The sequence below is a fragment of the Lissotriton vulgaris genome, chromosome 3_1 (genome assembly GCF_964263255.1).
Source record: "Lissotriton vulgaris chromosome 3_1, aLisVul1.2, whole genome shotgun sequence".
In the NCBI taxonomy this organism is placed as follows: domain Eukaryota; kingdom Metazoa; phylum Chordata; class Amphibia; order Caudata; family Salamandridae; genus Lissotriton; species Lissotriton vulgaris.
In genome coordinates this window covers 938,096,281-938,109,809 of record NC_141689.1, presented here as the reverse complement: position 1 = coordinate 938,109,809, position 13,529 = coordinate 938,096,281, and the positions used below count along the sequence as shown (strand labels likewise).

Below are 13,529 nucleotides of genomic sequence, written 5' to 3'. Positions count from 1 at the left end.
TAGAATAATCAGCCTTTGCACATCATGTTGGCACAGTTCAGTAATCACAGCAAGCCTGTCTAATTGCAAGCAGTGCAGGGCCAACCTGCAGCAGTTTACAACAACTAAGCTGTCTTTAATCAGCGGCGGATGTCAATTTAATCTAGAGAAAAAAAAAGCAGGTTCTTAATGAAAACTGGAGTCTGCTGCCAAGCTGCCGATATGTTATGGAGAAGAATATAATACAAAGTAGCTTTCTTTCCCCCGTAGACAACTGTCGAAAATGCCAATAAACTGTAACGCTTGTTAAGAGAGGGAAATCGGGCCGCGAAGTGTGCTGCCTCGGATAAGGAATACAGGCGCTCAGAAGGGCAGACGTGTCGTCTGCTGTGACTTTACATGTCCTCTGCGTGTCACAGGGGCTGTGGCCACAACAGGCGGCTCTCGTTCTATCACTGGTTGACACGAAGTGTGGCCCTCAGCACCCTGAAATTGTTTTTGAAGGCAAATTGGCGACTTTAAACTGAGCCAGTACTTAAGACGTTCACCGTCTGGGCCCGGACTGCATGCATTGACGTTCACCATCTGGGCCCGGACTGCATGCATTGCACTGGTGACTGAGTCATGTTGCAGCATTGGTGGACATTTTGCACCGACGTTTGCACTGACGGCCTGCACAAAATGCCTGCACAATATGCAATTTTCAAATGTTACAAATGTCATTCTAATACTAACGGTTTGGTGTAAATCTAATTTTACATTTTTCACGGTGATACATTGCTCAGCAGTTGTGCGGTGCACTCACTACAGAGGCATCAAAGCCTTCTGGGTGTGGCCAGGACAGAACTGGATGCTGCCTACTAGTTGTCAACCTTATAATTTTTTACACACTGCTATATTTAGATTTTTGGCGGCACGCCGCGTGTGTTTACACGTGGAATGCAGCTGGGGCTGCAATGGTGAATACAGTGGTGAGCACAGTGGCCGACTCACACAACCCAGGCAAGAGCATTCGTCAATTTCAATGGGACATTATGGACATAACATTTTATGCAAGCAGAATTAAAACCATGTAAAAATCTACAGGGGCGGAAATGTGGCTATGATTTAGACATCTTTTTGTTTTTATCCATGCGGACAACCCCTTCTCTGACACCCCATTAAAGATGCACGTGTTTACGCCTCCATAGCACCCTGGAAATGCACAGTAACATAGCCTGGGGGTCGTGAGCCCTAGAGCAAGCAATGAAACTTGCCCCGCAGCCGGTATTACAATACTGCTATAAATGAGGTGAACAGCACCCATTACAGCCCTGGACCCAGTGTCACTGCACTTGCTCCACTAATGTACTTTATGGGGCTCCAGACTCCTCACTCTGCTCATCTTTCCTTCTTACCTCCCTATCTCCACCCCCTTTCCTCTCATCTCCTTCATCCATTTAATTCTCCTCTTTCTAGCGAACCCGCTCGTAGACCTAAGTTTGCGATTGCGACCATTCCACCATATTTGGGAATGTCTATATTTCCAAATTCACCTTGAATTAGGATTGCAACTTTTCCCAAGTGCACATTATGTTGAATTTAGCTGCATAAAACACCTTGCCCATTGACAATGCTAATAGCATCTATCTGGGATTACCAGACTGATCTGAAACGTCTCCAGGTTCGCCAGAATGCAGCAGCTAAACTGGAGCTCAAAGTCCCTCGCGGATCACATACTGTTGTATCGTTTGATAAGGAAACACAGGACGCCCAATGCGGTTAGTAATCTTCTTTATCATACTTGTGATACCAGCATGTCTCATCACGTCTGTCCTCTTCCCCTGTCCTCAGTCGTATGTCCACTTCCTGTTCCCTACAGGATGTGGTGTCCAGTGACCTGGTCGCTGCCCTGTGACCGCAGGGTCCTAGTGTCCTACGTCTGTTGTCGCCCTACAGTCATGGATGCTACACCTCCCCCTTTGTCACAAACAAAGCTCTTTGTCACATGCACTAAATCTTGGTACATCATGGAGGGAGTGACTGGAGACAGAGAGAGAGAGCGAGAGAGAGAGAGAGAGAGAGAGAGAGAGAGAGATGTCATCCTTGACTCGTCTCTCTACTTTCTGACTCCTATGCTTTTTTTCTTAGTCTCTTTGTCTCCTTGCATTCCTTTTCGGTCGCTGTTCTCTGCCATTGTCTTTTTCTTTTGTTTGGTTGTTGTCCTCCTGCTGCTCTCCGCGTGCCAGCCTCTATTTTTTTTTCGGACTCCTTGTCGTGCGCCCAATGTCCTGGGCCAGCTGGCGCTACCTCTATTGGCTCCTCTCTTTATACGGCCGCCCTTTGGTTTGCCTGGTCTTTCAGTTATTCTTTTTCGTGCCCTTCCTCTTTCTCTGGTCCCTGTTTCTTCTCTTTGCTTGTTTTCAGCATGTTGTTCAGTTTCCTTTTTGTTGTACGTCATAGTTATAAGACCCATTGTTTGGGCTGCGTTGTTGCTTAGCAGGCATGGTCCTGGTACGTCGCCTTTCAGCACATGTATGTCTTCTTTGTTCTTTTTGTCTTTATATGTCAGTTCCCTTGTGAACTTTCCCAAGTTTGTTACTTCGTTCCTTGACCCCCAGGTGAAGATCTTCACTTTGGACGCTCTCAGTATCGGCTTTGACTCCATTTTCTCGTATTCTGATGCACACATGACATTGCATGTTGCACCACTGTCCAGTATAAATTCTGCTTCATGTTCTCCGACTCCTATCTTTGCCAGGTCCATCTTTTCCTGGGTGCTGCTGCCTGTGCGAGTTGTTGTCTCTCTTTTTCTGTTTTCCCCTCTCAGTTTTATGTGGACCTCCGACATGTGGTATAGTCTTTCCACTTTCTCTTCTTCCTCATCTTCGCCTGATCCTCGCGATGAGCTTCTTCTTTCTCTGTCGACATATCTGACGTGTCTTGTTTTCGACTCTTGTTGTCTTCCTGTTGCTCTCCTGTCATCTCTGAGTTGTGCGCTTTGGCACATACTGGCGTAATGATTCCTCCCATTACATCTCCTGCAGGTCTGGCCAAATGCGGGGCACGGACCTCTGTATGGAAATTCCATTCCACATTTGTAGCATGTTCCTTTCGGTTGTCTCCTCTCTGTTTGTTCTCCCCGGTCATTCCTCCACCGGCCTGTGCGATATTTGTTCGTCACGTAGTGTGCAGTTTCTATTTCGACGTTCTTCCCTCTTACAATTTCTTTAGCATGTGCCGTTGCTCTTGCCTTGCCAGAGACAGGATGTTCTCCAATGAGATCGGTTCTTTGAGGATTCTTGCCCTGAATCCTGTGTTGCGACAGCCTTCAATGATCCGTAGTCTTATTGCTTGTTCGTTGTCAAACTTGTCACAATGTGTCACTAATTTCCTCAGCCTTGTCGCAAAGTCATCCAGCGTCTCATCCACTTGTTGACATGCAATAGTGAATGTGTATTGTTCAAAGTCAATATTCTGTTGTGGGTCACATTTGGCCATTAGGCATTTCTTTAGTGTCTCATATGTCTTTATTTCTTCGGCAGGTAGTGTCACTAGAAGTTCTTCGATGTCATCCCCTGCTAGGTTCAGCAGTAACCCTAGTGTCTTTCCTTCTGTTACGTCTGTTGCTTCCATATATCTTTCAAACCGTCTGATCCACTTCTCCCACCTTATTCCTGTTTGTGGCTCCGATAGGTTGAACGGCAGTGGCCTCCTGTATTGTGCGCTGGGCTTCGGGTCTGCCATCCTTGCCTTTATCTGCTTTTTCTTTCTCCTTTCTCTTTATCTTCTTTTCTCTTTTCTTCTTCTTTTCTCTATATCACTTTGTTTTCTTGACTCTTTTGCTTCTTTTTCTCTTTGTTTCTCTTTGTCCAGCCTTTATTTGCTGTCTTCGGCTTTGCCTGTGCTTTATTTCTTTTCTTCCTCTTCTAAATCGGCACTTTTTTTTCTCTTCTTTTCTCTTTATTTTCTTTCCTCTTTTCTTCTTCTTTTCTCTATATCACTTGTTTCTTTCTTTAAGTCTTTTGTTTCTTTCCTCTTTGTCCTTTTTCCAGCTTTTTTTTGCTTTCTTTTGCTTTGCCTGTGCTTTATTTCTTTTCTTCCTCTTCAGGTTTGGCACTTTCCAAGTGCTCACAATCTTTTCTGACTTTGTTTCTTTATGTGGGGCTCCTTCTATGTCCCTTTCCTTCTTTTCTTCTCTCGTTCTCTTTCTTCTTCATTTTTATTTTTACTTTATTTTAACTTTTTCTATTTTCTTTTCTCTTGTGTCCCTTTTATTTCCCTTTTTTTTCTTCTTCTTCTTCTGTTATTTTGCTTTGTTTTAGCCTTTTCTAGGCTTTCCTTGTCATTTTCTTATGTTCGTATGCCTGTTTTCCTTCTTCGCCTGACTCTGCTTTATCCTTCGTATTTATTTCTTTAGCCTGCCCTTAAAATGGCTGCTCTTTATTTTCTCATTATTTCTTTTCTGCTGTCCCCATCAAAATGGCTGCTCTTTGTCCACGCGAGACTTCGCTGTCGAAATCTCGCTTTGCCTGTTCCTAAGATGGCCGCCGCATTGTTTCTCAGTTTTTATTGGCTTTCCAGCCTGTTTCTAATATGGCCGCCGATGTTTCCACCTCTTGCGAGACTTCGCGCTTCAATTTCTGAGCGCGAGGATCTTGCGCTTCTGACTGGGGCACTAGCGCTGTTTATCCAATGCGTCTTACCGCGCTTTTGCCGATTTTTCTGTTGGACGCTGATCGGGGTGGGCTCCCGTGTAGCTCCTTGCGTCTTCTGCTCCCAGTGATGTTGTTTCCTGACACACGGCGCGATCCTCACACGTGTTGATTCGTCGCTTCCCTCATCGCCAGTTGTCGTATCGTTTGTGATGCACTCGGCATAAGGAAACACAGGACGCCCAATGCGGTTGGTAATCTTCTTTATCATACTTGTGATACCAGCATGTCTCAGCACGTCTGTCCTCTTCCCCTGTCCTCAGTCGTCTGTCCACTTCCTGTTCCCTACAGGATGTGGTGTCCAGTGACCTGGTCACTGCCCTGTGACCCGCAGGGTCCTAGTGTCCTACGTCTGTTGTCGCCCTTTGTCGCCCTACAGTCATGGATGCTACACATACCCTCTCCATTGTTAAAACAACCAGACTGGTTACCGATAGCAGAGCGTATCCAATTTAAAGTTTGCTGTTTAGTTTTTAGGGCTAGTCGTGGATTAGCTCTAGACTTTCTTAGTAAGATGCATCACTGTACATCCTGAATGGGGCCCCACGCTTATCCAGTCCAAATCTTTCAGTGATACCCTGGTTCAGGGAACAAGTCCTAAAACAATCAATCAATCAATCAATCATGCATTTATAAAGCGCGCTACATACCCGTGAGGGTCTCAAGGCGCTGGGGGGGTGTGGAGGGCTGCTACTGATCAAAGAGCCAGGTCTTGAGAAGTCTTCTGAAGGCCAGAAGGTCCTGGGTCTGTCTTAGGCTGGCAGGAAGATCGTTCCAGGTCTTGGCGGTGAGGTATGAGAAGGATCTGCCACCGGCGGTGGTTTTCCGGATACGACGAACTGTGGCGAGGGCGAGGGTGGCAGAGAGGAGGTTGCGGGTGGGGGTGTGGAAGCTGAGTCGGTTGTGGAGGTATGATGGTCCGATGTTGTGTAGCGCTTTGTGTGCGTCGATGAGGAGTTTGAAGGTGATCCTCTTGTTGACTGGGAGCCAGTGCAGGCCTCTCAGGTGGGGTGCGATGTGGCTGCGTCGGGGGACGTTGAGGATCAGTCGTGCTGAGGCGTTCTGGATTCGTTGTAGTCGTCTCAGGAACTTGGCTGTTGTTCCTGAGTAGAGGGCGTTTACGTAGTTGAGTATGTTGGTGATGAGGGCCTGGGTGACGGTTTTTCTCGTGTTGGGAGGGATCCACCTGAAAATCCTGCGGAGCATTCTTAGGGTGTTGAAGCAGGACGCGGAGACGGCGTTGACTTGTTTGGTCATGGAGAGGGAGGAGTCAAGGATGAAACCCAGGTTGCGTGCGTGGTCGGTGGGTTCCGGGGGTGTGCCTAGCGATGTGGGCCACCAGGAGTCGTCCCAGGCTGATGGAGTGGGTCCGAGGATGAGGACCTCCGTTTTGTCTGAATTCAGCTTCAGTCTGCTGTCCTTCATCCAGTTGGTGACGGCCTTCATTCCTCTGTGGAGGTTGGCTTTGGCGGTGTTGGGGTCTTCAGTGAGGGATATGATCAGCTGGGTGTCGTCGGCATAGGAGATGATGTTGAGGCTGTGTTGTCGTGCAACGTGGGCGAGTGGAGCCATGTAGATATTGAACAGCGTCGGGCTGAGGGAGGATCCCTGTGGGACGCCGCAGATGATATTTGTGGTTCTTGAGAGGAAGGGAGGGAGGCGGACGCTCTGGATTCTGCCGGAGAGGAAGGATGTGGTCCAGGCCAGGGCCTTCTCTTGAATTCCGGCGTCATGGAGGCGTGCTGATAGGGTGCGGTGGCAGACCGTGTCGAAGGCGGCTGATAGGTCCAGGAGGATGAGGGCGCTGTTTCTCCTTTGTCCATCAGGATCCTGATGTCGTCGGTGGCAGCGATGAGGGCGGTCTCGGTGCTGTGGTTGCTGCGAAAGCCAGATTGGGATGGGTCCAAGACGTTGTTGTCTTCGAGGTAACCGGTTAGCTGTTTGTTGACAATCTTCTCTGTCACTTTTGCCGGGAACGGGAGCAGGGAGATGGGCCGGAAGTTCTTGAGGTCCTTGGGGTCCGCCTTGGGTTTCTTCAGAAGGGCGTTGATCTCGGCGTGCTTCCAGCTTACCGGTAAGGTTGCTGTCTCAAAGGAGCTGTTGATTGTTTTCCGGAGGTGTGGTGCGATGGTTGTGCTGGCTTTGTTGAAGACGTGGTGAGGGCAGGGGTTGGATGGGGATCCGGAGTGGATGGAGTTCATGGTTTTGATGGTGTCTCCGTTGCTGACGTGAGACCAGGCGGTCAGGCGGCATGTGCGGGTGGTGATCGCAGGGGTGGTGGAATCGGTGGTGGGAGTGGGGGTGTCGGAGTTGAAGCTGTCGTGGATGTCGGCGATCTTGCGATGGAAGAAAGTGGCCAGGGAGTTGCACAGGTCTTGTGATGGTGGGATGTCGTTGGTGTTGGAGCTGGGGTTGGAGAGTTCTTTTACGATGCTGACCTCTTTGTCTGCGTTGTTGTCTAACCGGTCCTTGAAGGTGGTCCTCTTGCCGGTCCTGATGAGTTGGTGGTGTCATGCAGGTGGCGCTTTTGTGGGCTGTGTGGCTGTCTGAAATTCGGTCGTGGAGCCATTTCTTCCCCAGCTTCCGACAGGTGCGCTTGGAGGTCCGGAGGTCTTCGGTGAACCAGGCGGCTTTCATGTTGGTGTGGTTAGTAGTGGAGGTCTTGAGAGGGGCGAGGGTGTTGGCGCAGTCGATGATCCATTGTTTGAGGTTGGTCGTGTTGGTGTCTGGGTCAGTGGGGTCAGCGGGTAGTCTCAGGGCGAGGGTGGTAGTCAGTTGGTCCTTGGTGACCTTGCCCCAGCAGCGGCATGGTAGCTGTTGGGTGCGGTAGTGTGTGGTGGGTTTCCTGAAGGTGAAGTGGACGCATCTAGGGTTTGGTGGTGTGGTTGAAGGAGACGTGGGGGCTTGTGGAGAAGATGGGATCCAGTGTGTGTCCAGTGGCGTGGGTGGGTGTCGTTATGAGTTGTTTGAGTCCGAGGTTGGCGAGGTTGTCGATGAGGGCAGTCAAGTTGGCGTCGTTGTTGTTCTCGAGGTGGAAGTTCAGGTCCCCGAGGAGGATGTAGTCTGTGGAGGCAAGGGCGTGGGTGCTGACGAGGTCGGCGATGGTGTCGCAGAACTGTGGTCGTGGTCCGGGTCGTCTATAGACGAGAGTTCCACTGAGGGTAGTGTTGGGGCTGGTGTGGATCTGGAAGTGCATGTGCTCGGCGGTTGTGAGGGTGTTGTCGGTGTTGGTTGAGACTCTGAGGCAGGTCTATCATGAGTACATTGGAGCACATTTCGAGTATACACGCCAACCCTCCTGATTGAGGGAGAAAATTCACACTTTTGAAAGCTACGCGTAAAACAGTGTTCCTTTTGTCAGTGCAAACTTCCTTTAACCATAGTGCTTTACTAGAAAAAATAGTGGTACTTAAATTATTTCAACGCTTCCTCAGAGGTAGTAAGCACTATATAAATTACATTTATTTTGTGCAAATACAGGGAAAGACCAACACATCTGACATTCTTACAGGCATGCATATCTCCTAAACAGAGCCTGAACAAAGTGAAAAGCTTCCTCTCTTAAGTATGTGTGAAGTACTAACAAGGTGTGAGCCTTTGTTTCCCCTCTGCTGCATTTGAATCTAGGTGTGAGGCTCCTGACTGCTCTCAACAAAGGGACTCCAACAAGGAAGCCTGATGACTCCTCATATTCGGCCTTTGTTATTGGCCCAGCAGGAGTCTGAACTAAGAAAGCCCAGTCCCCGCCTGCACGTTGTTGTGATTGAAAGCAGACAACAACGTGCAGGCGATGCTGAATGTGTCCCGGTGTTTGCAAATAACACCGGGACGAATTCAGCATATTTTTCAGAGGGGCCCAACTCCTTGGCAGGGTGGACGGTGTCCACCCTGTGAAAATAGTGGGCGGACGCCATTCACCCACATGTACCCCCCGACTCGTGCCTTGCACTGGTTCCTTGAAACTAGAATGGAGGCCACAGCTTTTCAGTCTCAGCTCCCAAAACATGGGATTTCATCCTTATTGCTATTCAGACAAAACACCACTTGAATATTTTAGAAGGACGTTGAAACCTCGGTCTTTGGGAAAGCCATTGGCCCTGGAATTCAGTAACTGATAGAATGTGTGCTATGTCTCCACCAGAGGTTTACAGCGCCTTGATACCTTTGGATAAATGTGCGCTGTATAAGCAGGGCTGGAGTGGGCATAAAGGGCATCAGGCGTTTGCCCAGGAGGCTGGATAGTTGGGGGCCGGTTTTGTTACTGAGGGGTGGTTTTGCAGTGATGCAGCAATAGCAGCCCCAGTAACAAAAGCAGTAGTGCTAGGGACCTGTTTTGTCAAGCAGCAGTGCTTCATGCCTGCACCACCTTTCCTGGGGCGGGGGCTAATCCGACAAAAATTCCCAGGGCTGCTTTGGGTTCCCAGTTCGGCTCTGTGTATAAGTCACCTATACTGTATAAAACTAAAGCCGAGGGCAGCCTTATGAAAATAAATGTAGAGTATTTAATAGGATGTGAAAAGAATAGCCAGGAAAAAAGTGTTTGCTTTTCATGACTTTCTGTGAATGTTTAAAAAAATGTAATCTTCATGACTTCACTTTTAAGCTTAACCTCCCCTTACTTTTCTGCAGATTTGAAAAGGAATGATTATACACCTGGGAGGATCAGTCTTGCCTTTGAAAATACTGAGTCGGATGGCGACGAAGATGACGAGCCTTTGGAGTACGACACACGATTGTAATCATTTTATAATTGTGAACAATATTGAGTTATTTACTCACGGCTAGGCGGGCGCTTGCACAGCACTGTGCAATTTTGCACTGCGCCTGCAGGCTTCTATAATGGTAAGCAAATTAAAGCAATGCGACCCACACGAAACCTCAGTAAATAAACCTCCTGCCGCTTTAAAAGACTTACGTTCCTTGTCTTCGAAGACCTTGGATTTATTACTGTGGTTCAACAAATTTGTACATTCATACGAATCATGCAGGTTTTTTGTTCCTTAATTCCTCAAAGATGTAATAACTAGTTTGTTTTTAACAAATCATTGAAAACTGTAACTTTTCTTGTTGACATTTAGGGTTTGGCTGTCTGGTCAATAATAAACCAAGTGCCATAAAACAAACATATGTGTCATATCTTTCTTTTACACCGACCCATATGTGTACATGTAAACACGCATTCACACACAGACAGTAAACAACCAGCCAACAGGATGGACCAGTGAATTATCTACTTGCTGCTGTAGGCCAGGGCATTGAATGCCAGCAGCAGTAACTCACCCTTACATCTGCTGGAGCAGAAATCAATTTAAATAAACTGGTTTAACATCTTTATCACACTGCAAAACAGGGTAGATACGGCTTCTCTTGTGTGTGAGTCTCCTCTCACTTCTGTTGAGGTTCCGTGATTCTGAACCCGTTCAACAAAGGTCATCGTATCAAGACGATTTTGGTATCAGCGGACCGCAAATGATGAGTGCGATATGCATGAGTGTTTTCGTCATGATCGATCTATGGATACATCATGTATACAGGGATTTCGTTCGGACCTTCGGGTTCTATTTTGTGTACGGCAGCCATTTTGTGGTTGCCCTCACATAGGCCGATGACTGCGGCCGAACGAGTCTTTGGGACACTTACACCTTTAGCTGACTTTTGTGTGACCTGGACGAGCTGACTCACTTGCCCGAAGCTAACCTTGTCGAGCCAGTTCCTTGTTAGGCAGCTGGTCAGATAGAGATCAAAGAGCAGGACATTTCTGAGTTTATGGTACACGCACACACCCTTCTATCTTGTTTCTCATCTGTTTCTGTTCCTTCTTTTATGGCCTATTTATGGTTTGGGTTGTGGTCCTTTTATTATGGGTTCGTCCGGCCTGTCCGAGCAAGAATGTTGGGCCTTCCCGTGTAATTGATGATGGGCTGGACAACTGAAAAGTGGGCTTGTCGTTATGTAATACCTTTTGCAATGTCATCTGTGATTGGTCAGTTTGTAAGTAATTGATGCTAGCCAGGAATGTGATTTTTGGTATAAAAGACGATGTCTCGCTCTACGAAAGTGTGCAGTCTCTAGCGAACCACCCGTGTCGTGCTTCGTAGACCTCTGTTCCTGGTTGCAACCAATTAACTTGGTCTTTGACGTCACCTAGAAGTGTGCCGTGTCTCTGTATGCCAAGACAGGTGAACTCGAAGACTTCGGGCATTTCCCCTGGCGCCGCTGGGTTCTAAAACCCGGTTCTTCAGTTGGCGCCCAACGTTGGGCGACTTCAGCACTACCGGTCCAAGCCTGACGATCGTGAGGAGCTTCGTGTGAAAATTCTGGAGGAAGGCCTGCCACTTCATCGACTCCTGTATGTCATCGTGGTCCGAAAGTCTTTGCTGCAAGGTTCCCCGCTTTCCGACGGCTACGAAGGACTGCTGCCCTGACTGTCGCCCTGTCTTGGAGCCATTAGACGATTTGCAGTGCGAGACAATAGACGGGTCTTCTGGCGACGTCATCGATATTTCAGTTAAGTATGAGTGGAGCGTCTCCCAGTCCTTAGTTTTGTTTTGGGTATCCCCTTGGGATCTTTGATTTGGGACTTGCAAGCTCCAAAGCCGAGGGCTCATGTATTCGCGAGGCTATGGTAATTCGATATTCACTTGAAGTTTGAAGCTAGACTAGTGAGCGAAGATGCCTGGTCTTAGCAGACTTGGAAAGATACTTTGTTGTGGTTGTAATAGGGATTCCCGATTGGAGGACTCGTGTCCGGTTCCTCCGATTGGAACTCCGACCAATGAGCTCTATTTAAAACATGGCGTGGGCCCTATCACGTATAATGAAGTATGGATTAGGTCAGTGGTTCCCAAACTTTTTTGACCCGTGGCTCCCTTGACCTAATTGGCAGTTGGCCGTGGCTCCCCACAATTTTTTTACCCGCACACCGGGGTGCCGCGGCGCACCCTTTGGGAACCACTGGTCTACATGAAGAATCAAGCCTAGACGTGATGAAGGATTCAGAGAGTAGCCATCACTGTCATAAAACTTTATTTGCAATCACAAAGATCTTATAAAGTACATCTCAATGCATACATAGAGCAGTATAAAGCACTCGCACTAAAAGTAACCAGGCTAGAGAAAGGCTCAAGGAGCTCTGTGGCGTTACAAGAAGTTTACGTGAGGTGGGCTCTGATCATGGCTATCCGCAGAAATGTTTTCGGGGGGAGGCACATTTTTAACTTCATCACCATCCCCCTTGCACCCTTCTCCCCTCTGCCTTGCACCCTTCTACCCTCTGCCTTGCAGCCTTCTCCCCTCTGCCTTGTACCCTTCTCCCCTCTGCCTTACACCCTTCTCCCCTCTGCCTTGCACCCTTCTCCCCTATGCCTTGCACCCTTCTCCCCTCTGCCTTGTACGCTTCTGCCCTCTGCCTTGCACCCTTCTGCCCTCTGTCTTGCACCCTTCTCCCCTGTCTTGCACCCTTCTCCCCTGTCTTGCACCCTTCTCCCCCTCCTCGTTGCACCCTTCTCCCCTCTGGCTTGCACCCTTCTCCCCTCTGCCTTGCACCCTTCTCCCCTCTGCCTTGCACCCTTCTCCCCTCTGCCTTGAACCCTTCTCCCCTCTGCCTTGCACCCCTCTCCCCTCTGTCTAGCACCCTTTCTCCCCTCTGCCTTGCACCCTTCTCCCCTCACACTCTCCAACATGCAGCAGTCACGAGTAACGACCCCCTAACGAGGAGTGAGGCAAAGACAGAAGCTGGCAGAGTGCGGCTGCATCAGGGCATAAAGCGCCCACCCAATGCCCTCCAACAGGCCTCTCACCCTGCACGCACCCAATGCTCTCCACCAGGCCCCTGAACCTGCACCCACCCAACGCTCTCCACCAGGCCCCCCACCCTGCACCCACCCACCCAACGCTCTCCACCAGGCCCCTGACCCCGCACCCACCCACCACTCTCCACCTGACCCCTGACCCTGCACCCACCCTACGCTCTCCACCAGGCTCCTAACCCTGCACCCACCCACCCAACGCTCTCCACCAGGACCCTGACCCTGCACCAACCCACCCAACATTCTCCACCAGGTCCCTGACCCCGCACCCACCCACCCAACGCTCTCCACCAGGCCCCTGACCCTGCACCCGACCCGAAGAGCACCAGTCACATTACACAAGGATACATTCATGTATTCTGTTTTTGTAGGCGCTGGGAGATTAAGTGATTTGCCCAGAATGAAACCGGATTCTGAGCTGACGTCGAGGGTCGAACCCGGTTCCCCAGCTCCAAAATTGGCAGCTCGCAGTTTCACTACATTTTGAGGATAATTATATATTTTTTTCAGACCCACATCCTGCACAGCGGTGCGGCGCCCCTGGCTTCCTTTCATGGCGCACCAGGGTACCGCGTTGCACACTTTGGGAACCACAGATGTATGACATAGATATTAAGAGTGTACTCCCTGGACAGGTCCTGAGCATGGGTAGAGGAGGGGAGAAGATGGAGCTTGAGGTCAGAGCTACCCACTTTGGAACTGAGGAATTAGGTTTGATTCTGGTTTTGGCTCAACATCCTGTGATCCTGGGCAAATCACTTAATCTCTCCGTATCTAAAAAAGGAACATGTCCTTATGAAATGTTATTGGTGCTCATGTAAAGCACTCCAATATGTTTGGGTTGGGTTTGCTCTATAAAAAAATTGAGGGGAAAAAATAAAAAAATTAGTTTAATTTACTCTTTCAATGCTATTTGCATCTAAATAACCGAAGGTGCTCATGACTGCACAAGGAGCATGACCCCCTCCTGTGCTGCAACACCTTCCTTTCTGCCACTGACCAGCATCTCTTTCACAGCTCATCAGCAGCTGAAAGAGTTGATTTGCCC

General features: G+C 49.0%; 1 protein-coding gene across 1 annotated transcript in view; it reads left to right on the top strand.

Annotated features, from left to right (window-relative positions):
* TRPM6 (transient receptor potential cation channel subfamily M member 6) overlaps positions 1-9,796 on the top strand; it is a 720,746-nt gene extending 710,950 nt beyond the window's left edge. The window contains exon 39 of the mRNA XM_086961279.1: positions 9,303-9,796. Within this exon, the coding sequence (XP_086817405.1) occupies positions 9,303-9,412 (110 nt within the window). The 3' untranslated portion in view covers positions 9,413-9,796. The remainder of the gene's footprint in view (positions 1-9,302) is intronic.
* The last annotated feature ends 3,733 nt before the right edge of the window (positions 9,797-13,529 follow it).